Source organism: Amblyomma americanum, chromosome 11 (genome assembly GCF_052857255.1).
Source record: "Amblyomma americanum isolate KBUSLIRL-KWMA chromosome 11, ASM5285725v1, whole genome shotgun sequence".
Classification (NCBI taxonomy): domain Eukaryota; kingdom Metazoa; phylum Arthropoda; class Arachnida; order Ixodida; family Ixodidae; genus Amblyomma; species Amblyomma americanum.
The window spans coordinates 13,278,269-13,306,243 of NC_135507.1; the positions used below are offsets into that span (position 1 = coordinate 13,278,269).

General features: G+C 43.8%; 1 protein-coding gene across 1 annotated transcript; it reads right to left on the reverse strand.

The window, feature by feature from the left end:
• Positions 1-14: 14 nt before the first annotated feature.
• Synj (synaptojanin) lies at positions 15-27,956 on the reverse strand. Its single transcript, XM_077642917.1, has 22 exons — positions 27,522-27,956; positions 25,540-25,626; positions 22,407-22,680; positions 21,363-21,588; positions 20,619-20,702; positions 20,387-20,448; positions 20,151-20,247; positions 19,154-19,317; positions 18,568-18,649; positions 17,611-17,763; positions 17,008-17,347; positions 16,198-16,303; positions 14,715-14,855; positions 12,932-13,124; positions 11,376-11,534; positions 10,435-10,588; positions 9,758-9,827; positions 8,418-8,624; positions 7,633-7,711; positions 6,026-6,194; positions 4,515-4,768; positions 15-2,328 (listed from the first exon to the last, which is right to left on the reverse strand). The coding sequence occupies exons 1-22, from the start codon at positions 27,646-27,648 to the stop codon at positions 1,588-1,590; spliced, it is 3,969 nt and encodes a 1,322-aa protein (XP_077499043.1). The 5' UTR covers positions 27,649-27,956; the 3' UTR covers positions 15-1,587.
• Positions 27,957-27,975: the final 19 nt, after the last annotated feature.

The window sequence follows — 27,975 nt, forward strand, 5'->3', positions numbered from 1 at the left end:
GAAAAGACACGAAGTAAAATATAAAGATGCATTTTATTCTGCAACAGCAACCAGTGATGGCCCAGCAGCCAAAAAAAAATGAACAAGGAAATGTGACTGAAATTTCACAATTAAATTAAATAGCTTAAAACACCACACCCCAGGCAAAACGCTAGCGGATGCAATGCTGAAATCCACAGTTCACATAAAGCATTCTTAGTACTATATGCACGCAATGTATACAGGGGTTAAAAGTATTTTACACATCGTGTATATATATTATTGAGAGACTTCTGCCACGCATTGGGACGGGGACGCGCACGTGTGACACATTCGACAAATTAGTGGCAGACATCGAGTATTTCTGATTGCTGCAGCGAGCTAATAGTCAAGAGACACCACCAATAACAATCACTACGTATACACCACCAACAGGATTAACCACCTGCCTTCGAAAGACTAGAGACACTGTTCTCAAGAGTGGTGGTACTCCTTGTACAGTCCCACACCAGCAGAAAGATGGCAGCTAGCTGCAACAGTGACAGAACAGACAGCAGCAGAAGTCAACAATATGAGTTCATTGGTTCAGCAGTAACAAGCATCTAGGCGAGGAAGGGCTCATTACACGCTGAAAGCCGGCATGCATTAAATATAGGGAAATCTATTCCTCGCATAGCCTCAAAAAAACCTAAGGTACAAAACTTGAGGAGCGCAACACAGTGCAACACTGGAATGCAGAAAAAATGAGAGCGCAGCTTTGCTTGGCAAATAATCAGGTGATGAATTATTTCACAACGTAGAAGGAATCCCTGTAGTAATGGTTCCTATAAAAATATTTCACCGTAACTTAAAATATCTCCCACGCGATGTTTCTAAGCAACTGGGTATAATTTAAGACAGAAATATAAATATCAATGTAAATGAGAAGAAGAGATGGATCAGGTTCTCACAAATATGGACGCTCACTACAGAGCATCTAAGTTTCTAAGAGGAGGCTCCCACACACATGCCCACACAATGCCTCCACTAAAATAAAACTATGTAGGCCTGACTAGAGACACAACAGCATGCAAAACCATAGGAGAGAAGATAAAAATTAACACGATGACATACATAAATAACTAGCATGCACAACCAGCATTGACATCTATCAACGGCTGATACAATAATCTAGTCAAGTGCCGCGAAGGGTATACCTTGCATTAGGACCTGAAACAAGTCGAATTCATTTGGAGGGGAAAAAAAAATAGGGCTGCACACACAAACACACACACCGCAAGATTTTGGGGCAGGACAAAAGGACAAATCAGTTTACAGCCCTTATGTAGGTATCGCCTGGCCAGTTTAAATATTTGGCATGGTTTGTGCTCCCGTGCATACCACCATCCTTTAATAGTAGTAGTTCCTAAACCTTTTGGCTCTGCTGGCCTGTTAGGAGCTGTTCCCAGCAGTCCGAAGAAGAAAGACCACCTCAAGAGCGTGTCATGTTGGCTGCATCGCGTGTCATGTGCTGCAACTGTGCCCTCAAATGGAATGCATATATCGGGGCCTCCAGCAGTTCTCCCGCTCTCCTGCCATCAGTGCCACAGAGCAGCACTCCTGACAACTTCAATTTGGCCTGCTGATCACTGGTGGGCCAGCCTTTGATCTCGCAGGAATAGGTGGAGGCTTCCCATCGCCAGCATGCATCACGACAGGTGCCATGACCTTGGGCCTTGATGGGATGGGCGGGGCCTGAGGCAGGCCCGGAGGTGGTCCAGCGGGCGGAGCCATGTGAGGAGGAGAAGATACGGTGTCAGCTGATGGCGGCGGGACCTGCTGTGGGGGCGGAAAATGGGGCACGGGGGGCGGGGCCTGTGTGGGGGCAGGCGGTAGAGGTTGGCTGGGATGTGCAGGCGGGGCGGGAGGAAGGGAAGAGGGTGGGGCGAGAGGTGGTGCTGAAGGAGGAGGGTGCCAGTCCTGAGCTGGTGGCCTCCCTGGTGCCTGGGTGTGAGAAGGAGGAGGAACCTGGGAGGGAGGCAGAGCGTATGGTGGGGCTGATGGGACAGGTTGCTGGTGGGCGTGGTCCACCATTTGTGGGTGAGTGGGAAGAGGTGGGGCAGGGGGAAGGGTCTGCCATGGGGATGATGGCGCCTCTTCCTCCTCAACGTCTTCAATGCCGTTTGCAGCATCCGGGGGGCTCTTCTCAAATGAGTCCACTCTAGGTGGAGGAGGAGGGGGCGGGGGCGTGTCTGGCGGTGGAGCACCTGAAGCCACAGCCTCGGGGCCTGCAGCAGGTGGCGGTGGCCGGATAGGTGGAGGCACTGGACGAGGCGGAGGTACTCGTCTTGGAGGAGCTGCAGATGACACCTGGAATGATGCAACAAGTTCGATTCTCCACTGACAATAGTTGCCTCTGATGAACTAAAATGTTGCGGCAGCTTTTTTACATCAGACTACACAGATGGCTGCAAACGTCACATAATCAGAGTGGCTGAACTGGCAACAAGTGAATAAAGGCTCACATCTCACTGCGTCTGACATTCAGCAACTGCAGCCTTGATGAAATTGTAATGGATCTCACATAATTTGCACTTCGAAAAAAATTGGAGGAGACATTTAAACTCTACCTTAAGGGTATGATGTGTTAGCTTTAAAGGGTTAATGCCCATATAATGTGTAGTAGCCATTCTCAACATTAGATTCATAAATCCCTGGAAGTCCTCCTCACACCACTCCTGGCGCAGTGGTGCAGCGGTTAAGTGATGGGCCACTGCCCTGCGACCGCATGAGCTGCCACCGGTGGGGCTTTTGCAACCCAGGTTGCTTTCCCCATTGCAACCTCCTCTCATGACCAATCATTAATTTAACTATAAAATGATCAACAGCGTTTCATAATTGCAAGATGAAAATGCAGCACTAAAGAAAACTTGTGCTTTATTCAGTGAAGAATATTTCATTAATTAGAACAGTTGAACCTCGTTATAATGAAGTTGAAAGGGCCCGGCGATTACTTTGTTACAGCCTGTGTTGACAGCGCTTCCAGGGGGAATTGTCATTCTTTCATTATAACCATTACTTTTTTCACGAACAGTTTCGTCATAATGAGATTTGACTGTAGTTGCGAATAATTTTTTGGAACCATATCAAATATGGATAAGCCAGCCTTGCTATCGATTCAAATGCAAATGGTATCGTGAAAATCTGAACCAAATATGAATCAAAACAGTGAAAGAACCAATTGAATATGGATAGAATATTTATGTGACTATTCACTACTTGTGTGAATATTCAAGCGAAACAGTGAAGCTAGTCACAGTTGTCAAAAGATGCAATGCCAATTTCTCCTAGTGGACATGCAACGCGATGTAAACTCTATAAACGCCATGTCATATGCATAGGAAAATACCCTTTTGCTGTACTAAAAGTGATAGCAAACAAATTAGCGCCAAGTCTCTGTTTATATGAGGGACGAGAGTTACCAGTCATGACCTCTGACATGCAGGCATGAAGGCAAGGCTTCTTAATCCTCGCTCAACCCTGTCGCATCCCCCAATCTTGACGGTCGTATGCGTGAGCATTATGAAAGCTACCACATGAACGGACTACGTCGCAGTGCTGAATCTTCCAACCAGCACAGACTGATCATGACAGCATGCCCTGTGGCATCAGAGTGGGCCCTGTTTTCACAGACAATCATCTGAAAAAAACTATGGCGTACCCTATTCGAACTTCATGCCGGTTATTCAAGAACTTGAGAATGGATTCGACTTGGTTTGAATAATTTTGAACATGCACTATTTGATTTGGTCAGCCAACTGAATAGAAGGACATCTGATTTGCTAATAAAAAATTTCAAATACTTTTACACCTTTTTCATTGTATGAATCAAAAGCAGGAAAATACTGGTTCCTAAAAATGGAGTATTCAATGAAAGAGTTTTTACAAAGGCTTTATGGGAAATTTTTTTTCCTGCATATGTACAGCTTTGTCAATTGACCACTCCATTATAAGTTTGTGCACATGGACATCATTAAACAAGAGGTCAAATTTTGGCTGTGCATTTGTTTTTTGTAATGATGCACAAGATATTAGTAAACTTGAAGCACAACGTGGAATTTTCCATTCGTTTCTAATAATTTATAATAGAATTATTTTTCCCGTGTTTTGGTTTCGGTTTGAAGAGCCAAACAGTGGCTGTGGTGCATAAGTGGACTAGAGGTTAAGTGAGATAATAAAAAAATTGGAATAGTAAAGCTGCTTGTGCATTTGTCCTCATTCCAGCTCTTCGGGCTGGCCGGAGAAGTTGGACTGAATAAAAACGATAAAGCAGAGATTGTATCGCAGCTTTTATATGCTCCACATGCACTGAAGTCTGCTTACACGTCATTAGTACCTTTCAGTACTTATGTCATGCATCAGTTCAAATAAAAAGAAATGCAACCAAAAATTTGTTGTTCGTATTCTAAGCTTGCTACTCCAAATTTACTCCAAGCAGTTCATTACATGACAATTGCAGCAACACATAATAGAGATGCAATTGACTGTGCCATTACCTGCTCCTGCGAGGCAGCCTTGCACTCTTGCTCAGGTGGTGGTGGGGGCCTCTGGGGCGGGGGAGGTCTCTGTGGGGGTGGTGGTCTCTGTGGTGGAGGAGGCCTGCCCGGTGGATTCATCGTGGGCGTTGACCGGCCCGGCACGGGTGGTGGTGCGGATGACTCTTCGGGGGGAAATCCCACTTCCCCTGAGAATGAGGGGCTGCTTTTGCCCGAGGAAGACTGCGAATGGCACTCGTAGTCGTTCGACCAATCTGCATGTCGTGAAAAAAAAAAAAAAAAAGCCCTTGGCTTCTCAAAAGACGCCACGAAAGAAGCAGGTTTTGCTTATTCAAAACACTGTTTTCATGATATTCCTCGTCAATGCACAAAAAGTGATATCCAATGGTGTGAAACTGTTCTATGGACTGCTCCAATGCTTCGACGTTAGGATGCTATAGCGCTTGTACTTTGTGCATCTGTACTAATTATGGACACATGTAGAGCAGGTGCCACCTGTACCACCTGCATCTGCATATTAAATTTCCCGAATAACTTGGACTACGACTGGGCTACTCTGACGTGTATCTGCGCTACTTCTGGCTCTTGGAGCTACTCTGGACTCTTGAGGAAAGGCTGGAAACAAGCCGTCATCTGTAAAATGGTGAATCTGAGCGGACTGGCCCATGTGAGTGAGCTGTTCCAAAACAACACCTAACATGTCTTTAAGTTGAAATCAAACACTGTCTCGGTACAACACCACACATACTTCTGCAACCCCCAAGTGCCAACCATTTGTGCATGCTCTCGCTTTTACCATACTCTGGACACAACCAGTCACATGCCATTGACTGGACGTAAACTTGCCACATTGAACCCACCACAGTCAGGAAGGAAGGAAGAAAGGAAAAACTTTCACGGTGGACTCCCATAAATTCAAACTTGCCTAATTCCAACATCCGGTTCAAACAGTCGAACTGACGCTTTGGTCTCATCAGCATCGAGGGTTCCCCTTAATTCAAACTCTGCATATTTTGGACTAATTTTGATAAGATAGCGTTGTGGGGTCATGAAGGTGAACACTGTGCGGCGTCGGCGGCATCTGTGTGAAGACTCCACCTAACGCAAGGCAGGTCATGTCAAGGAGAATTTCCCTCTCTCCTCCTCCTCCCGACTGTTCCCTTTCTTCCCTCAACTTCTCTCTCTACATTTGAAGGGGCGAGGAGGGAGACGCTGGACTAAGAATGACTAGCAAAAATGAAAATGACTAAGAATCGCTCAAAAAAGTGAATAAAAAAAGCAAATATGGTTACAATTGGAATAAGAATAGAATCAGAATAAAATTAGAATTGGAATACAATCAGAGCTAGAGTAGACTGGTGAGTGAAAGTCAATGGAATCAGAATTGAAATAGATTGGCGAGCGAAAGAAAAATGCACTTGCATTTCGTCCGCATCAATCCAATTGATCGCCCCTAATTTTATGGTCCTTTTCTAAAGTTCAAAAACCCTTAAGACAGAGAGGAAACAGACCATCAGGAGCCCCATCATTTGCTTCCGGTGGAGTGGAGTCCTCCTCGCCATCCCGGCTCGAAGGCTCAGCTAGCGGCACCGTGTTATTGCAGCACAACTTCAGCTCGTGGTCCACCGCCTGTGCCCAGTTGGTGGTCTTCAGGGTCACCACGATGCGCTGGCCGTCCACCTGAGTAAGCAAATGGCACCGCATGCAAAATGACAAAAGGAAAACAGTGTTGTTCCTATATTCAAATCCCAGCTATTTCAAATACACAAGAAGCAAGCTGCAACTACAGAAAGAGAGACACTTTCAACTGAAGAAAACGAAAAAAAACCCATGCTAAGAATACAACCTGGAATAAAATAAAACAGAGAAAAATGATGTGCAAGTGTCATCCGTACCATATAATGGGAGCTTGAAATAGCACACGGGTAGGTCTGTGCAAATAATTAATAAATTTGAATTTCTGGTCGAATAGTAAACTATTAAAAATTCATTCATTCAATCAATTCATTCAATTTCAACGTTTCATATTCGAAATCTCGAAGTATTCATCTCAAGTGACTAATGATTCTGGAACAGTTTCTTTGTGTGGCTTCCAGTCAGCAAACCTCCTCCAGGAGGGGTGCACCGCCAAGGGCCCGACTCCATGGTCACTTCCTAGACATATGCGCCACGTGTCTGCGCACCCATATGCATGCTAAAGCCAATCTGGGCATGCGCGCGCAGCGCACACAAGCAAGTGAGAGCGTGACACCGAGATCTGCACCTGCCAGGTGCAGCCTAGCCTCTGATATGCGCACTCAAAAATCACCTGACTGATGACAACACCTTTTTTCATTTTGCATTTTTTAGCTTACAAAAATGCCGTTTTTAGAGAGAGTGGTCTTTTTGTGATTAGAATGCAGTGCCCTCTCGATACAGGTGAACTTCTATTTGTTCTCAAAGTCCGTTTAAACCAATTTCAGTCTCAACTAGTGCTATGCACAAAGTTGCATCAGGGGAGGCTCTCCGGAGTAAATGGTTTGTTTATTTATTTATTTATTTGAAATATCTTACAGGCCTGTGAGACATCCAGTGTAAGGATGGTGCCAAATTCAGAACAATGCACTTACGAAAAAGATGCAACACATAGTAAAAAATATTGGAACAAATGGTTACAGGACAGAGGAGTCGACTAAACAATGGGGAAAAACAAAAGAAATGCGTGACGCAGGTTAAAGCGCAACAATAAAATAAAATGCCCATGGGGCGTGTTGTTATCTGTGTACACAACTGAGAACTCAAGGGATGTCACAGTTGCCTCACAAGTGTAATTTAGGCTGGTAATCAATCCAATGAGGGTTATGATATATTTGGTCATGTTATCAACCTGGGCCTGAGTGATGGTTTGGGGGGGACAAGGGGACATGGGGGTTAAAGGCTATCACCATCACTTGGTAGTCCTGAAAAGGGATAAGAAGTCCTGGTATTTTTTTTTTCTCGCTGACCTTTCTAACACCTCTGGGCACTTTTATCTGCGTTCTGAGCCGCCGAATGCACTTGTGTGAGTGTGTCTTCGCATGAACACCACAGCAGCTGAGCAGCTCAACTGCTTGAAAATGAGCGGGATCCATTGCCTCACCTGCGTCCCTGAGAGGTGCGTTGCTGCAAGCGCGCTCTGGCCTTCCAGGAATGTCACCCAGAGCATGTCAGCCACGTACCTGAGAACACAAAATACGTTGTATAATAAGACAACAATAATGGAAGTTTTCAGCTAGTAAGCTGGCGGCACAAGACTCGAGACTAGTCACTGAAGCCCAGAAGTTTGTCACAACAATCCCTCGAGATAATGAAATGCTGAGCCATGAAAACTGCTGTTTTGGCCCCGTTGGTAAAGAAAAACACTTAAGTAGTTCATCCACCACTGCAGCCACATTACTGGGCCTATGGAAGTGTTTTGATGAAAACTTTAAGTCAGAAATGAAACCTGGCCTATCCAATAAAATGTAGCAGTCGCATCTCATTATCACAGAATGGCCTACAAAAATAAGGCCATCACATGAAAGGGAATGTGTGAAGCCCACGGCTTTCATTCCAACTCGCAACAGCAAGTGCGGAGCATTCAACTATCTCAATGCACTCTCTACTAAGGCACCTGACAGATGACCATTCACAGCGGATGACGGCTACGCTCACACATAACACAACATAACACAACACAACACAACCCTGGCAGTGCACTTGTGTGTTTCCTTTTACAGTGACCAGCAAAAGTCCTCATTGCAGTGAAGTAAAGAGGAAAATCTTCTGTCACACAAAGGCGAAGGCACAGCTGCAAGCAATTATTTGAGAAATGTCACCTTTAGCCCCTTATCAAGCTATCTGACAAGAAAAAGAGGGTGTGCAAAGGTCTTGTAGGCTCCAAACCTGATCAGGATGACCTCTCCAACTGTTGCAAATGCCTGGATGAGTGCTGTGAGGAATGTGTCCTCAAAGGTGGCGCCCTCCTCTTCCAGGTGCACCACCACAGTGCCGTCTGGTGGGCCCATGAGGTCCACAACCTCTCGAAATGTCTGCTCCCTCACCGCTTCGTCCACCTTGGAGACCTCTATGTCAATGTCCGCCACCACAGGCCTGAGAAAAAAAATTTGCATACCAAGCCGTCATTGCCGAGGCATCCATTAAAAGGGGCCCTCAGCAACAACCTTGATCACGGGAAACACTTCGGAGAACGTAAGGCACCTTACAAGCAATGTCACCCTGAAAGACTTTTTTCTAAATGCACAACAGGGACCGAAAAACTGTATACCCCGATTGTTTCCCTTAACTCCAATTCTCTCCTCGCATTTTCCCTCAACCTGCCTCTTCAGAAGCACGATCACAATTACCAAGAATATGACAAGCACAGTTGCCCATGGTGACCTGGCCATGCAAGTGCCAATAATTCGATGGATGCAACAGAAAATGACACTCCACAACACTCAACAGCTACTTACTAAAGGGAGAAACACAAAAATCAATAATTTTGTGTTCGCAGGGCACGGCTTTACTTTATGTGTTGGTGCAAAACACAACACCTTTTTCTTTTCACTTCTCTCGGTGCTACAGAACTGAGTAGCTACACCAATGGTTCTCAAACTCCGTTACACACAACCCTAGGGTTCCTTGGATTGTTTCTTGGGGTTCCTCGAGCACCTAAACCTATGCATGCCTCAACTCCCATTTTTCCTTTTAATCACCTTGTTTTGGGAGTAATCATACTGTAATGGCTTGCAGCCAATTGTTTTGATGTAAGCCAACCATTTTTAATTGAATTTGGTGATTTTTCTAAGGGGCAATGCGAGCGTGCATTCTTTTTTGCATACACATCAGACAGGAAGGGATGGAAGCCAAGACACGCAGGATTCCTCAGCACATTTTGAAAGAAGTGAATCCCAGGGCTAAAAAGAGTGAAAACCCCTGAGCTACGGTAATGAGCAGTAAGTACAGCACGGAGCTACAGTACTGAAAAGCTACAGTAACAGTTGTACAATCTTCCAAATCAAATTGTGTTTTGGACACCAGCTGACAATGATATGCACAGGGTGTAACAACACATGCATCAGCAATACCAATAAGGTCCCAGGGCAGCTGAATCATTAAAATTACTTCACTCTGAAATGTTGCGATATCGATTTATATTTACAATGTATGACTTGCGGCTTCGTTAACCAAGAAGCTTAACAAAAACTAGGAAAGCCAACAAAGCAACCTCTATGCTTATTTACCGGTGATCAGACGTCTTCAATTCAGCCCTGCCATAATGGGCAATGCGTCCAGGGCTCCAAAAAGGGTCCTCTGCGAAAAATATTCCTTTATCAGAGTAGTCAGAACAACCACAAAGAATAAAAGAAACTTGAGAATTCTTGTTGAGGAATGAAGCCTCTAGAAATCTTGAGAATTTCTGTGGCCTGTGAAAGCAAGCAAAAAAAAAATGCTTTTTCCGAAAGCAGCCTTTCAGTCAAGCATTCCCCTTTCTCTCAAGCTGTCTCACACCAAAGTAAAATTTATTGAATTACACAACAATAACATTTCACTGTCTATGATTCAAAATTCTAAAAGAAATTCCAAAAGAAAGGAAGAACAGCTGTCTTTTTTAAGTGGGAAAATAATGCACCACACTCCATGGGAACTTCGTTGAGACCAAGCTAATTTTATGTAGAACCTAGGAAAACATATCAACCAGACTGTATCGCCAAGGTACATTTCTAAGACTTTTGAAAATCATTTCCAGAAGCATCACAGCAGATTTCTGCCATAGCTTCATAGATGAGTCCATGTATGGTAAGTATCCCACTACATCAATGTAAGCACCTCTATGGTACAGCTTGAACTAGAACAGGAGCCGTGGTACAACTAATGTGATATAAAAAACAATTCTAGATAATGAGTGACAACCTCTCACCTGTCTCTGAAAGTAGCCGTCGCCTGCGAAACAGAATTCGGTCCGTCCAAGCCGGAACACGGCACTTTTCGCTTGTGTCGTAATCGTCCGAGAAGAGGTCATACTTGTAGGTCGGCGCAAAGTTGACCTCCCCTTCCAGGTAGTTCTTGAACACCTGCAGTGTCACAAAAAAAAATAATAGCAATAAATAAATAAATAAACATAGAGAGAGAAAGATGTACCTGTTTCAAGATTATGGCTCTCAGGGGAAATACAACCCAAACGGCAGCTCTCACAAAAGAGAGGTCCCAGCCAGCAAAAATTCTGCCAATGCAATTTGCTTGTTTTCACGTACTTTGAGCAGTGAGATAAAATAGCACCTTGGTAAGAACGCTCTTAGTTCTAAAGACAGATGTTTTTCTGCAACGAAAACATCTGCAATGTGTAGAAAGCATGACGAGAAAGAAAAGAAAGAAACATTTGCATCAAGGCCCCATTCTGAACATCTCACAGTACGTACTCATCAACACCAAGCTAGTTTCCAGTGAGCGCCTGCACAATTCCTTTGTACACTCTATGTCGTAAAACCACCAATTCTTACTATGAACCAAAGTAAGTCATGCTTGCTTCCCTAAAACAGAAAAGGATAATATTATGCGTCATTTAACCCACCAATCGACAAAGATCTTTTATTGAAAAGCATGCAAATGCAGGCAGCTGTTCTGATTAGTGGTAGTGGCAACAGTATGCAATTTTTGGCTCATGGCACGCAGACCGTTCGCAGTCTACCCAAAGTGCTAAAGTGCTACAATGAGCCAAATGGCATGAATTCTATATACAGTACAGATCGCAAAGAGGGAAATTATTTCAATTTCTGAAGCTAGTCTCAGAGTGGGTGACAATACATATAAACAATATATTCTCATTTTTTATCCCTCACCAGTAGCGACCAGCAGACTCACCTGTCCCTGCTGCTGCTGCACCTTGAGCTGGTCGTACTTAAGCAGCTCGGGCCAGTTTCCCTGCTTGACCAGGTCCTTGACCTCGTCATTCTCCAGGTCCACGCGGTAGTTGAAGTCCCCACACCAGAAGACATAGTCGTGCGAGTTTAACGTCCTCCCCTGCGTGGTGCCAAACCTCACCGTTATGACATGCTCTCACACCTTCGCGGCATTCAGTACAGAGTTCGCCTACTCGGGATGGTGTGTGTCCTTTCAAGTCTGTGTTGTGCTTTTTGAGGTTTAAATGCTATTTCAATACTGCACTATTGTTGTTGTTATGTTGGGTTTAGTGGCACATAAGCATCTAAGGCCATCATGCACCAAGCTCAAGGTGTATAAAAAAATTGTTTTCTGCAGAATTTTATAAAAACGAAAAAAAAAAACAATGGTGGTGTAGAGGGCTTAAAAAGTTAGTTCGTAATTTCTATTGATGATTCATGAAATCAAATTTTGGAGACGGCTAACAGTACAAGCTTTAAAGAAGGTTGGGTAACTTCAGCAATTGTGCTTGGCTGGGCAAGGATCTCGAGGCTCCCAACAAATCAAATAAAGACCTCAGCCTTCTTCTCAGGAATGAGAGAGTAGCTGAGGTGCATCACTAAATCAAGCGAAGCACTCGGTCAGGATGTAGAGCTTCTCAAGAAAACCTCTTAAAAAGCTGCAAACGTAAGGCATGTCAACACCTGCATTATCACCTAAGAGCAGTGTTAAGTGAAAAGTGATGCACTCATTATAAAACTGAGTAAAGTACTGTTTTTTTTAGTTATTCAAGTTTTGCGCACATGAACATAATGTGATTTATTGTAAGTTTATCTCCCCATTCTTCAAAAACTGGTTCTTGAATTTTTTTGTCAGTAGGAAGTTGTGTGTGTCCAATGCGGAGACATAAAATTACATACTTCTACAAAACGTTCCTAGAAAACTTTGGGAAACATAATGTGATCATAACCTCAGAATGTTAAAACAAAACCTTGCAGCCACCCTTTTGGTCGGGAGCACCTTGAAGAAACTCAAAGCAAAAAAAATGGCACCAGGAACCTGACAGGTGATACGAAATAGAGATGTCGGCCATGATGAAAGCAACAAGCAAGGCCTGTGATATTCAGGCCTGTGGATGTGCAATCATATACTTCCGAAAGTATTAGCACTGCACATAGCCTAACCTTGGAAGTGTTTACCAGCACCACCTACAACCGTAGCCACGACATGCAGTTGTCTTTTCAACTTTCTATCGAAGTATCTTTCACCTGAAATATGATTTATGATTTATGGGGGTTTAACGTCAAAAAAAAACTCAGGCTATGAGGGACGCCGTAGTGAAGGGCTTCGGAAATTTTTACCACCTGGGGTTTTTCGACGTGCACTTACATCGTCACCTGAAATTTGATCAACGCTGCTATTATAAAAGCAACAATGTTCCCCAATGCTTTTCTTGGTTTCAATGAATGTTGTCTTCTTTCAAGCGTAGATCCTAACGGGCCCCTCATTCCTCAATCCTTGTCTGCTCAACTACTCACCATGGGGAAGGTGACCTTGCGGGTGATCTCGGCGTAGTCGGCATTTCGCTCAGCAACTTTTGACTGCCCGGCTGCAAAATGTGCGCACACAAAGCACAGCGAGGTGCTGTGGAAGAGGAACCGGATGGCTACGCCACCCTTGTTGCCTGCTGCTCCGCCCAGACCCGTCTTGACTGTGTCCACTGCCACGTCCCTGTGGAGGAGAACAGATGTCAACTTTGGCCGTTTCGAGAGACAACTTCAGCTGGGGGCCATCTGCAAGGTACATGACGTCAGGGTCGTAGTACGTCATAAAACAAAAACTACTGCATTCACGAGTACTTTTAACTCTTTCCTTACCGGGCCCACTAAGCATGGGTTGCTAGGGACCCATAGCTACCAATGCATTTTCAGATTTGTTACGCCATCAATTTTCCAAGAACACAACTTTCAGTTTGGAACTAATCAGCAACTTTCCTCTGAAGCAATGAATTTAGCTGAAATCCTGAACAGCAAAGCGTGAAACTTTTTTTAGCAAGCATGGCAGACTCCCTGATAGCCCGACCCTCTTGCAAATGACCTCAGTGTCGTGATTTTTTTTAGCCTTGAGACGATTCTGTTTCAATGCTAGTAGAAGCAGTGAGCGTGAGGATGATGTCAGATAGTCTGGCTTTAATTTGGCAATCAAGACCTCAAGAAATCAGCCCAGAATGTCAACTGATTTTGTGTGCCACCTAAGATGTAATAGGAATGTCTGCAATGTCGCGGCCATTATATGGGCCATATTTCTACGTTATGCTGCCAAGGTTTGCTTTCGCTACCTCTCTTCAAAAATAGTCATTTTGCTCACGAGAAAGGATCCGAAAATCCTGCAGCCCCCATTAGGCACTGGGATAACATTGTGCAGTGAAGCCAAAGAGATGACAAATTGAAGCAATGTTTCTGGGCTGGTTTTCTCAACAGATGCAATATGATTTCTGTCAGCATGAATAAGCATGTCTGAGTGTTCATTCTGAGCAAGCTCCCATCAGCACCTTTCAAATACACACTTCAGATGCCAAGGTCGGGAAACAAGAATGCTCGAGCATGTGCTTCAACACAGGCATTGGTGCTGAGGTTGGCGTGACATAAGGATGCAACATCACATGACATACTCTGCACTACGTCAAAAGCATGCATAGCTGACATTTAGACTAACCACAGAATTTTATTGCTTTATTAGTAAGATTTCCTGCATGAAAACCGACAAGTGCATTTTGAAGCCTTTGAAAGATGCACGAGACCTTAGGCAAAAAAAAACACACCAACATAAAACATCACAAAATTTTTGCATAACAAGCTCAGAAATCAAGATAAACAATAACGGTAAGCTTTGCAACTCGATAGGCGTGCAAAGCATGATAACAATAATAATAATTATTGGTTTTTTGGGAAAGGAAATGGCGCAGTATATGTCAGACACCTTAACCGCACTGTAAGGGAAGGGATAAAGGAGGGAGTGAAAAAAGAAAGGAAGAAAGAGGTGCGGTAGTGGAGGGCTCCGGAATAATTTCGACCACCTGGGGATCTTTAACGTGCACTGACATCGCACAGCACACGGGCGTTTTGCCTCCATAAAAAGGCATGCCCAAAACTGTTTCTGAGTATGATGCGATCAGATGTGGCCCTGCACTCTATCCCAGGAGACTGGGAGATGAAGTTACTACATAAAACTGAACTTTGCTGTAATGCAAGCCACCGGGCACAACATGCCCTAGCATGGAGGCACGTTCAAGAGGAATCTGCAGCACAGGGAACCACGAACCTGATGAAAGGGGTGTGTTCAGGCCGTACAAAGACGAAGAGGCAGACACCAACCAGCTGTGCTGACGTGAGCAGCACATACTTCTGCTTCTGGCTGATGGTCTTCTGCAGCTCGACCATCCACTCCTTCTGACTGGAAGAGCTGCACACAGCGAGGAGGAGGAAAAGAGAGAAAAAGGATCTTGTTGGAGAGAAAAAGTGTTGGTAAGAAAGGCATTGGAGTTGACAGAGTGCTGATCACAATTAACATGTACACAAGTGTGCACCTTCTGCGTGCACCATGTTGTTGAGACACTCCTGCATCGTTTGCCATTGTACAGCGTCGTCTGCTATGAGTTTTTTCTTGATACCAACGAAGACCTTTTGAATGTCGTGACACAGTATAGGAATAGGGTCGAAAAGTATGCGCTGGTGTATTCAAGGTAACGGTGATCACCACTATACATTTGCATCATCTATTACTGTTATACAAAAAAAAAAAACATCATGAAACATATTTGGCACAGTGCAATAAGTGGGGTTTAACGTCACTATAAGCTGCATGTGGGCTATGAGGGACACCATAGTAAAGGGCACTGGATTTATTTCAACCACATGGGGATCTTTGAAATTGGTTTTTGGGGAAAGGAAATGGCGCTGTATCTGTCTCACATATCAAGGACACCTGAACCACCCTGTAAGGGAAGGGATAAAGGAGGGAGTGAAAGAAGAAAGGAAGAAAGAGGTGCTGTAGTGGAGGGCTCCAGCTCTCGAAGAATTTCGACCACCTGGGGATCTTTAACATGCACTGACATCACACACCACACGGGCGCCTTCCTTTGTGTTTCATCTCCATCGAAACGCAGATACCGTGGTCGGGTTCAAACCTGGGAAGTTCGGATCAGTAGACGAGTGCCCAAACCACTGAGCCACCACAACTGAGGGGGATTCTTTGATGTGCACTGATATCCCACAGCACACAGACATTTCTTAGGCATAATTGAAGGCCCTGGCAGATATTATTTCAGCTGCCAGCAGCTGTCCGATTTTTTAGGCAAATTCACTCCTTAGCAGCTGCTCTCGGTGAAATAAAGTGAAAATATTAAAACTTCACAGGCATTCTTTGGATGCAGAAAAAAAAAGCAAATTGGTGGCCCCACACTTTTTATATTGTAAAATAACTTTTCAGGCTCAGTTTTGCTTTGAAACAACTCGAAGAAGAATCCCACTAGAAAAACTTTGTTGCAGAGTGAGATTTGTTTCCCTGTAAATACTTCATTGTAGCAGGGTTCAACTCTAGTATAACCTGTCACGATGGCACCAATCTCAAGAAAAGTACAATATTCTCCCATATACAGCACATATATGCGTGGCTACACCAAACCAGAAACATTATACAGAAATCCAGAGCTTTCTGAATGTTTTACAACTGAAAAGTGACAACTTTGCATTCATAATGCGTAGTAAAATCTTAACCAGGCATGCACACAACCTTTTTCACTTACCTGGCATTGACAATGTTCTGTGCATTAAGATCAACAATTTCTTGAAAGCCGATGGCATAAATATCTGCAGGCGTGGTGTCCACCTGGTGACTCACATCCACGAGTGCTGCAATGACAAAATAAATGAGAAACGCTTTCCCAGTAAAAGGCTCTGCGTACCACTGAAGCTGGAACTACTAGCCTGAAGAATTAACTGCTGCATGTACACCAAATATTGATTTGGATAGCAGATGCTGACGTTAATAGTTAGTAAATAACTACATTAATGAAAATAGCATCGTGATAAGGCCAAAGTAGGAATGGTACTTCAAGGAGTACACTGTGGCTCCTCACTTAACAAGAGAATAACTTCATAACGACAAAAAAGTGATAACAGAACTCAAACTTGAGGATTAATCATTATTTATTAGTAGTTTACTCTCATATTTATTTATATATTTATTCACATTACCCATTAAGACCCATTGAAAGGAGGTATTACATGGGACGGAGCAAACAAATCAATTAAAGCAACAAGAAACAGTATATAAGAAAAAACTACTAATACAAAAACGGTTGCTAGCAACCTGGTACAGGGCAGCTACGCATAGACAGATAAAACGCACAACATAAGTCACAAGGAAAAAAATTGAGAGCTGGTGCTCCGTGTCAACACTGCGTCATCAAAATATACGTTCAACTGCCATTACAACCTGATAACTAAATGTACCCATTAGTGACATACCAAAAAATTAATAACTGTTTCAAAGTAAGAAATTGAGCTCATCAAAATAAAAAGAATAAGGAAACTAGTGAGCATCGTATGCTGACCACATCCACTGCTGACGGCGCTATTGTCGACGAGCCAGTCCGACATGGGGTGGTTGCGGAACACAACGCTGTTGAAGTGCTTCCCGCCGTTGACGTTCCACGTGGCCACTGTTACGCGGACCTTGAGGGGAATCGTGTATTCCAGCTGCCGGCTGCACATGGCCCTCAGCACACTGGGGGGTAGGTGCAGCATGGCAGTGGGCAGTAGGGCCCGCGCCCGGTCGGCCAGCTCGCTGCACATAGCACTGCCTAGTACCAGCACGTCGATGGCCTCCTGCTTGCTGCTATCCAACAGGTTGTTCTGGATGGTGCGCACCATCGACCGGGAGCCATCTTTCAGCTGAAAGAGGACCACTTTCGCTACACTGCTTTCGATACTACCACGGCGGCAAAAAACAAAAGAAAATAACAGCTCTAACACAAGATGGATAATAAAAACTGTGCGACATTTTACATTACGAAAAATTTTACATCCTCAAGGGAGTGAACAAACGAACCAAAAATGCAATATTATTCCTATTGTACTACACACCTATGCTGAAATAGCATAGGAGCAACAATACTACAGCACTCTAGTGCAGCAAACTTCATGAACCACCCTACCTTCGACTTTCCTTCGAGAGCACCAGTGCCAGCGTAGATCTTGCTGACCTGGTCGCCATTTTGAACCCACATTTGACGGAAGACCTCGACGAACCTTGACACCACCTGGGCTTTGTCTTGGAGACCCAGACAAGCTATTTGGCTGCCCAAGACCTGAAGAGTCAATCACACACGCAAAATGAAGCAATGAGCTCTTATGGCTGAAAAAAAGAAAGGAGCAGATTTGCCAAGCTCCATGTTTCACGGATGAAAAAGAAAGAAAGCAGCAGCGGAAAGAAGGATTATGAGAGAAATATCCGAGCGGTTGTCAAATGCAGTGATTTTCACCAAATAGTCATTCCACATATTACAAACGACGTCATATTATGTATGTGAACGTAGACTGTTGTCTCTCAGTAAGGTACAGTGTTCAAGCGTACTGATTTTGGCCATTTGGTGAATCATACTCGACGGAGAACACTGCAGAAGATTGGACAAAAGTGTGAGGTGCGTTTATGTTGCCTTCTTCATTCACTGCATTTTATGTGCTGTTCCTATCAAATATGTTACACTGTTCTGTAAATACCCATTTAGGATAGCAAAACGAACAGACCTGGCATTTCAGAGCATGATGAACCTCAAGTTGTGTAAATGCAAAAGTTCTGACTGCGTGTGTCATTGAAAGCATGGCACACGTATCAATAGTGAACAATCTCTCAAATGTAATTTTTTAGGTGTGAGCTGTGCTTTACATGACTCCGAAGCAAATGCCAGCTAACAAGTTACCTTTAGCCAACAGGTATGTCATGTAACGTAAGGGACAAGTAAGAACTGAAAGTGCTATGAATATGCCACGCTCAAGCGTTGGTAATATGCAGATAAGCTTTTCTTGAGAGTATGTGATAATGAAAGTGCGTGTCAGATTCGCACAACAAAGGCAGACTATGTTACAACACATGGCTGTACATGCAAGCTTACCTCAAGGCCAATAAACGTCTGTACACAATTTGTTCTGTCCAGGCAGTCAAGGCAGTTTGTGCGGAAGGTGCCAGTTTGTCGCCTGAAATGAGCAAAGATGTATGCTGAAATAACAGCTTTGACTTGCGACAAGATGAGTAACGTGTATTAATATGCATTTCAGTGTGCCTTCTAATTATCAGCTCCATGTTTCCTTCTTTCAGTTCTGTCATATCACATTTCAAACGACCTAAAATACGATTAGAATCTACAATTTCCTATTTTTCAAGGCAAACAACTCAAATACATAGATGAATATGTCAATTGGATGTCCATTTATTTCATCTTCTCCATCTCAAGTACAGCCCAGCTTGTAAAATCAATCATCCAACCACAAGAAAGCAAAATGCAGGACAACATTTTTACAGTATTTAAAGCATTTATAAAGATGCCAGTATGATTAAAACATAGCTAAGACTTCACATAGACACCTTTACCATTCCACTCCACCAACCTGAATGACAAAGCACTATCAAACAATTTTCAAAGATGAGAGACCTGACAGAATGAAAACTGAATTTGGCCGCAACTGGAATGCTGGACTCACATGGCGACATTGGTGCCATCAAAGTAGAAGCAGCCAAAGCTGGTCAGGTGTGGCGAGATCTGGTTCTTGAGGTGAATCAGATTGTCCTGTCGACCGCCACGGCACAGTGCATGATAGTCAAACGACACCATGGACGTTTTGCGCCGGGATGCCTTCATGTGGTGCTGCAGGTCAATGCAAACATGAAATGAAAGAACACTCAACACCCCAGCCGGTGAAAGAGAACGGTGCTTCTCACTGAAAACAGAGCTGTTATAAGCTAGAAAAGACTGAAAAATGAAATACATAGTTCACCATCATCGGCCAATCTTGCAAGTATAAAATGCGTGCATTGACACCGATTTTTTAGCATGGATCCTGAAGACTATCCTCCTATCCATTGACTTCAAAATGGTGGCAATTCACCTTTTTTGGTAATGATGTCACAAGTTTTAATCGACTGGTGGCCAATAAATGCGTCCTTTTCTGCCAGACAAACATCAACATAACCAGAAAGAGTCAGGGAATCAATTTTTACTTCAAACAATATTTGGATGAAATTGTATCCCTTCGGAAGCACCCTGAAACACCTCTCACAGGTTCCATTACCTTTGAGGATCTTTCCCTTTAGCTCCTCCAGCAAGCAGCGGTCCAATGCAGCATGTTCACAACTCCTAATAGCCAATTACATGCCGTCATGCAATACTCTTCCTTTTCTTGCTTTCTTATTCATTAATGTATGCATGAATGGATGAATTTTTATTCCATCGTATAGAAGACCAATGCCGGCATTTTAATCTCAGCAATGCAAGAGATACAGTTCCCGCACAACATAAGCCTTCATAGGTTGCAAATCATTTAAAGAATACAGGTTTATTTGAGGCCCCCTTAAATTTTTGTTGCTTCCAAAAGAACACCATTAATTATTATCAGCTTATTTGGAAACATAGAGGCAGACATCAGGAAATGAAAATAACAAAATCCACAGGCTGGAAAAGAACATGCAAGTGACCCGTACCTGGAACATCTGAGTAAGCATAGTCTCCCCTTCCTTGGAGCCCAGAAGGTTAATGATGACTTGGTCGCCATAGCGTTCCTTGATCATGGACATGTGCCTTTGAGCAAAAGTGAATGACAATGTAACAGAGGATTAATGTCTGAGTTCCAGAGAAGGGATAGGGTTACAAAGAAGCAAATAAGCAAGGTAATGACGGTGTAAATGCTAAAGTAAAAATGGAACAGCTTGGAAGGTACCTTTCAAAAGCTGGCATGGATGCCTCACTGCCTCTCGACATCTTGACTCTGTGAGACCCAACCTGCAAGAATGTACCAATAATCATGGCTATCGAAAAAAGAACACTTACACTTAACCTCTTGCTTTTACAACCAGTGCTCCTTACATGAAGATGAGACAAGATCACATGTAGATGAATTATAGCAGTTCCACTGAAACTACTGTCTTAAGCAAAGTTTGATAAGAACTCACCTGAACTCCGGGTTGTTCCCAAAAAAGTGGCACAGAGCCCCTCGTTTGGACGTAGGACGTTATCTGATCTTCTAGGTAGATCACCTGAAGAAATGTTGAGCCAAATAAGATATGGGTGCAGTTCAGAATGGGAAACTGACTCACATCTCACAACATAAGAGTCCATTTTATTCTGCTTCAAATGAGCGTACTGCCATGCTGACAATGTCAGCAATAAAGTTAAGAGACTTGACTAGTTCAGATGCACTGCAGTTCACACACGCATATGATCAACATGGCGATCACAACTATAACAATTGTGCCTTGGCCAGTAGCTGTTTCCTGCCAAACACAACATGCAACACCATAAGTGCCGCACAGTTCTTTACAAAGCACACAAAGAAACAGTGCATAAGTATGTCTGCACACTGCTGCATACACTTGACTGTGCAGATAGCAACGTATGATTTGCACAACATGATTAAAGGTGTCCTCATGCAGTTTCTTTGTTCCAATTCTTTTGATACATTAAAAAGATGTAGGCATCCCCTTCGTTGGCTCCTAAAGTATATGTGTCACATTTTCCTTTAAACTACCTTGTTTTTGCTTCAGAACAAACAGCTACAAGTAAGTAGCGTTAATCTTGTCCTTTCTTGGTTTTGTTTGTAACTGCCTTGTCAACATGCATAACTTATGAGCCTCAAACCACCCCAAAAGCAGCACATGTGAAGAAGACCAATGCTCCGACTGCAGAAACTGCCTGACCTGTTCAGTTTCAACAAAGTTGGCGACGTGGCCGTCGTCATTGGTGCCACGGACGTTGAACCGCGTGCCCGCGCGCTCGCAGCTGAGCCGTGAGATGAGGCATGCCTTGGCTTGCTGGTGGCCCAGGTAGAGGGTGCGCATCTCCACACCTCCACAGACCGCTTTCAGAAGCCACCGGCTGCAGTCCACACCGTAGCGCAGCAGAGGGATGTGTAGCGTGCGGTTCCTGGAACAGAGCATGCAATACGACATTAGTTACGTGCCTTCATGGGTCATCTATGCTACTGTTCACTTTGTTTGATAAAAATACTTACCATCTGCATTTGTCAAATGCCTTGAGGCCACAAGATTTGCTTTCAAGCAGTACGTTCAGCCAATCACGGCGCCCACCAGCTTCAGTGCCTCTGTTTTTTCTTCCAAATCACCACATACTGGAACTTCCTTCACCGCGACGACATTGCTGCTACCACCTGCCCATCTTAGTTTTTGTAATTCATTAGTGACCATTTAGTTCAATGAGTAGTCACTACAATTTTTACACTGTTGATATAAAATACCCGGCCCTTATGTAACGCCCCTTAATAAGGGACCTTTAAGGTAATAAACTGAACTAAACCAAACACCCCGAATCTTTATAAGTTCAGAGGGTTGAGGTCAAGAATGCTCCTGCCTCCCCATAGATTAGGGACAGTGGGCATCTCTTAACTGCTCAAATAAGCAGCTCGAAAGCAGACCGCGTGGAGCAAAGACTTTTGACAAAGGCTGTATGCTGCTGCTATAAATTACGGCATCGCTGCTGTAATAAAAGGGTGTCTTAATTTTGCCTTAACTGATCTGTGAGGTCAATATCATTGTTCAGCTGTTAAGGGTGAAATGAAAACTACGTGAGAGATGAAATTCAATTATAAATTCCATGTAGTTATCCATATTTGACAATTTCTTGTGCATCATTTCAAAGAAAAAACAAACAGCCAATATTTGGAATCTATTTAAACTCGCAGTTTTCATGTTATAGGATCACTTTTTGAATCCAGGCTTGCCCACCAGAAGAAACGGTTGTCTGTCTCGCTGGTCATGACAGCACGCTGGGCGCACAGGGTGAGGTCGAGTGCTGCCTCCGCCGTGGACGGTGTCCAGGCAAAGAAGAAAGTGCCTGCGTTGAGGACCTTGCGCACATCCTGCACCTTTTCCAGGTCCTGGGCGTTGTTGCGCAGCGACACAAACAGGGTGTCCGTGATGCGGAACACCTCCGAGGCACCCAGCTTGCCCACCGACTGACAACCCGTCACCAGCACCAGAAACTGGACCACCGTGTCACCTGTATGAAAAAAAGGAAGAGACATAATCATCACAAGCCTGGCTACGCTCATTGCAGGATAAAGACCTCTCCTATATCCTTGTCAGACCCGAGCAAAAGTTTGGCCTGTCAGCGTTAATCTAAATACATATCTCAAGCCTCAGTGGCCCCGCGAATGCACACAAAAAATCTGGCAGCCGTAGGTCCAACAGTTCCTCCCTTATAAGTTTTCTCCATGCTCTCTGCTATGGGCCTGTAGACCTACATAAACATGCAACAGTGTTTTATGGCGTATATTTAGCTAAATACATTCACGAGAGAATGTGTATTTAAATCAAAATTACAAAGCACGAGAGACACTGGGAGTAGAAATCTCATTTAGACAATTCAACCAACTAGAGAATCTGCTCAGAGCGCACCTGCAGTTTTGCACTTGTTGAAAAGCTTGTTACATGGGAGCACAGTGAGTACTCTCTTAATTCCAATGGCACTTAAGCTGCAAGAGTGATGCGTTTTTTTAAGAATTTTGTAAAATACTAATGTGTATTATAATGAGCCCGGGGTCGGATGAGGATATATCTCCAATTAGCCTTGTCCTGTGCCAGCTGCAGCCACCGTGTCCGTAAAAGCTTTCTAATCTCATCCGCACGCTTGAACCACTGTTGCCCCCTGCTTTGTTTGCTGTCTCTGGGAATCCACTCTGTTACCCCAAGTGAGCGTTGATTATCTATATGCATTACTTGCCTTGCCCATGCCCATTTCCCTTTTGTGATTTCAGCTATGATAACGTTAACTTGTGTTTGTTCCTAAGCCTCTCCTGCACTCTTCCTGTCTCTTAAAAGCTACCCCTACCATGTCCCTCTCCGTAGCTTGTTGCACCATCCTCAATTTAATTTCATGAATTCCGATAGCCTCTGGCACAGGACATATAACCACACGAACTGGTGCATGTTTAGCAGTTTACAAAACACAGAGCAAACTTCCTCTGAATAGGCTTTGAATTCAGGGCGCAATGCATTAGATTTCACAACATAGAAACCAATATCAAAGGTAGCCCAGCAAGTAGTACGCTCTGCTTTTGCTGAACTTTTGCATATAGTGTATATAGTGTCAAGCAAAAGGAAACTAAGAATGATTAGCGATTAATGAGGTACACGAATCAAACTTGCATGCAAGCATTACCGGCAGCAGTGTCACATTTACGTATTGTATACCTTGTGTCTTATTCACATATCAAAAAGAGTGCTTTATGATCGATGTATGGCCGATTTTACCAGTCTGAATGATGCAGTGATATCAAAGGCGGAAATAAGTTTACTGTGAATTACAATACCATGACTCAAAGTTATGTACTCAGTTCCTGATTTATAATTTTTTTACAAAAAGTAGAGAGTGGCCAGGCCCATCGCCTTGTAGCCTCAGCCTACAGTACTACTTCTATTTAACAGTAACAGTGAAAGAGATCACACAAACAGCCTCAAATAGCCCTTCATCTTTTGTTTAGGTTCTAAGCCATTCTGCACATTCTGCAATAATGGCAAAAATCGATTTGTTTTGGCAACAAAACTGATTTTCGGATTTTGCAACCTTCTAATACAGCATTTCTTTAGCTTTCAGAAAATATATTGCACTTGGGTATTCACGACTTCAAGAATACTCTTTTGACCCTTTTGTCATGGGAGTGAATTAATTTGGAGTTTTGGAAATTAGGAGTTTTCAGAGGCCTTATTTGCATTTTTCTTAAGACAGCATTTTTGGAGGTTAGTATACTTTTTTCTCTGGAACTATAAGGCACAAGCAAACTAAATTCTCTACAGACTTCAATCAATTTCTCTTACATGATTGGAACCAGAATGAACCGCCTAAGTCATTTTGCATTCTTATGATTAAAAAAAATTCACGGGTGGCAATTTTATTGCACCGAAAGAGAAAAAATTAATAAAGCTATTTTTACTTAAAGCACATAATTTCCATTTCTATTCTAAAGCAAAATTTCAGAACTCTGAATTCAATAGATGTTCAGAAAAAGGTACACTTGTGGAAAAAACAAAACAAAATAGACACAACACAAAATTTTATTCTAATTTTAAGCTTTCATGCAAGCTACATCTATACAGAAGATTGCTAGCAAATTTCATTGGTGCAGCGCTTATTACAACCACTCTTCAACCGGTTTTTGAAAACCATTTTCAAAGCCTCATTGCATCTTAGGTGACTTACAAAGGAATGCCGACAGCTCACAGGCTGAAGATAGTACTGACGATGAGCTGAAACTCCTGTTGCTATCATGTTGAACACGTGCCTCTCAACAATATGTAGAAAATCACGGAAAAGACACAAAAGAAAAACAATGCAGACCCATGCTGCTTTCCTGCGACAGTTGCCAGCGTGCACAAGTGTGACAGCATGACAAGTGAGCTGTCATTCCTGTCGTGCCAGCCAAACGAATTTTGAAAGAAGGCTGAAGACGGGTGCCGGGACTGGCCTCAAAGCAGGTACTGTTCAAGATAACCGCAGAGCAATCTTAACAGCCAATTCATTAATGCTGACGAGATACAACAAAACTACTTCAGTACCAAGGCGTTTTCATTCATTGTTTCAGAAATCACTTCCAAAGTTGAACCCTTTGCACAGCTCCTTTCTCAAGTACCATGAGAGCAGCATGTACTGTATTTTGGATTTGTTTGCTTTCACCACACCGTGTCGCAACAAAAGAGCAAGTCTGCCTGTCGTAACATAAAGGATCAAACAGGTCCAACACCTATGGTACTTGGCAGCTTTAAACACTCTCAGCAGCAGAACAATACTTCATAAATGCGCTGGAGTGGACAATAACAACATAACGGTGCAACAAAATGAGGTACAAGATATTCCACTAACCTGCTGTGAGTTGCAGCACCCCAAGGCAGCCATGAGCATCAAGAAGCATTGTGTATTCCTTCTTCACAGTGTCGGTCTCTTGTTGAGCTGAAATCATTTCAGGGATGCAGCATTTACCACACTGCTCCTTGGTCCAGCTCTAAGCATGGTAAATTGTTTTATGCATACATTTAGCGCACAGATGGAGCAGACCACAGATGGCTGAAAGATGACGCACTCTGCATGGTAACTAAACAAGCGCTTACACACACTGTTACTGATATAATGCAAGCTTGCTATAAATGAAGCTAAACTTAATTACTGTTCTCATGAGCTAGTGCTCTTGCACTGGGCAAGTACCATTCGCGCTTTCCGCCTACAACCAGATTAAACTGCCTTCATTCGAATCTGCACCATCACATATCAACGACTAGTGTTTGCTATCGCATGTAAAGGACAGCGCACAGCGAGATTTTACGGCTCGCACTGTAATATGACACTAGAGAATTGAGTGTCACAACATCGCAATGCCAACCAATTCGCAGTGATCGTACGACGAGAAATACACATAGCGGTATCCTAGACCACACCAAATGTCCTGAGGACGCCCTGAAATGGTCAGAATGTCCTCATTCCTAACAGGACATTCTGAGTACTTTTCGAGTGCCTTACTACCAAACGTCCTCATGAAGATGTCCTCAGTTTGTACGCCGCTGGATGACTCAAGGATGAAAATTTCTCAAATGTCCTACAAACGTACTATCGCAGGACAATATTGCGGCACTGAACTGAGATCAAACAAGCTTTATCCATTGCAGTTCGCTTTCATTAATTGAAAACTGCAGGCTTAAGATACTTGTGTACAATAGCGATGTAATGAAGGAAACTATATGCCTCGAGAAGATATTTTAAGACATTTTGGCTTTTAAACCTGTTCTTATGTACTGCATGCTTCTGATGGGGTCGGACACTTTAGATTTTAGGGCCATTAGTCCAAATAGCTTTTGCACTGATGTAGCAGAGTTCAACTCCTGAATGAGTTGTAGTCGTCGCTGTATGAAAATACTGCGCGAATAACAGCCTGTATGCACCAAGAAATGCGGCAAACGAACCAGTTTTGAGCATGGCGAAACTTTTGCATAATTTGTTTGCTAGAATCCAATACAAATTAAGCAAAAACAAAGCTGTTTCACAGCCTCTCTGCACACTCCCTGCAGTAATTAAGCAATCTAATGACCCACATTCTGAGGCCGGACAACAGGACTATGTGAGGACTTATTGGGGATCAGTAGAGGACGTCTTCGGGACAACACAATGTCCTCTAACATTAATTCTCAGGACTTCCTGATGATGTATTCGTGTTGTCTGGGATGCGACTGGGATACAGGTATGTGCGCGTCGCAGTTTACTACACGTGACTGCGTCACAGGGGACGATCTGCATTGCACACCCGCTCTAAAGCGATCTCAGCACGAAATTCGATGGAGTACAAGAGTTCTATAAAACTTTTTGCTGGGCGAGTTGGTGGCACATACTTGTTCGTCCTTGTCGTGTCTCCCTCCCGTGCTCGTCTCTTTTGCGCTACATCTTTTTTCAAGTACAAGAGTTCTGCTGAGCGAAAGTTTCGTGCTTTTAATAATCCGAAGCAATAGGCATTTGGGTTCCGATCAAGCAACGCGATGCTGCCAGTTTCAGAAGCATGACAGATGGCGCGGAACCACGACAAAGACACAGGTGAGTTCGCAAAGGATCGACACAGTTGAGCGAGGCTGCAATTAAACCGAGCGGTCTGGCATTGCTAAAACAGCCGAATCAACTGCCGGCAATACAAGCCCCTCCACAGATCTCTCGACCACGGCACGCTAAACTTCGAAATATGCTGAATGAACTACAAATCGCCGCGAAAATAAAGGTCATCTCCGTACAGGAGGCGTAGCGCGGAGATACCGCAGCGATCCATCCGATTCCAACATGCAAAGAGGGAAGAAGGGAAGTGGACTCACACAACACTGCGATGGCCCTGGACTCGAAGAGAAGGGTTTCGTTCTTGGACCGCTGTTCGAGAAGAACGCTGTAGGCGTTCGGCGGCCGCACCTTGTGATAGATGCGGAAGCTTTTTCCCAGCGGCATCGCGGAGCTGGAAGCCTGCCTGTCACAGGACTCGGCGCTGGGGTATCTCTCACCTTACAATATCGGCAGCCGAGCGCCGTGCCGAGCGACGTTCGCTCGGCTTTGCCGCACGACACAGAGCAGCCCTCTCGCGGAAGCCTGCTCGCAAACGCGAACCCGCGAGAACGGGATGCCACACTGGATAGATCAAACAGGTTACTTGAAAAGAGAAAAGCGGCTCGATCGTCTCTTTATTTGAATTGAATTGGTTTTGGGGGAAAGGAATAGGCGCAGTATCTGTCTCACATATCGGTGGACACTTGAACCACGCCGTAAGGGAAGGGGTAA

Excerpts from the sequence above, each read along its gene's own strand:
- Synj (XM_077642917.1), bottom strand. The coding sequence starts at position 27,648 with ATGCCGCTGGGAAAAAGCTTCCGCATCTATCACAAGGTGCGGCCGCCG. Across the intron at positions 14,856-16,197 it reads CAGAACATTGTCAATGCCAG|CTCTTCCAGTCAGAAGGAGT; the intron begins GTAAGTGAAAAA and ends CGCTGTGTGCAG. Across the intron at positions 6,195-7,632 it reads CGCACCTCTCAGGGACGCAG|GTGGACGGCCAGCGCATCGT; the intron begins GTGAGGCAATGG and ends TTGCTTACTCAG.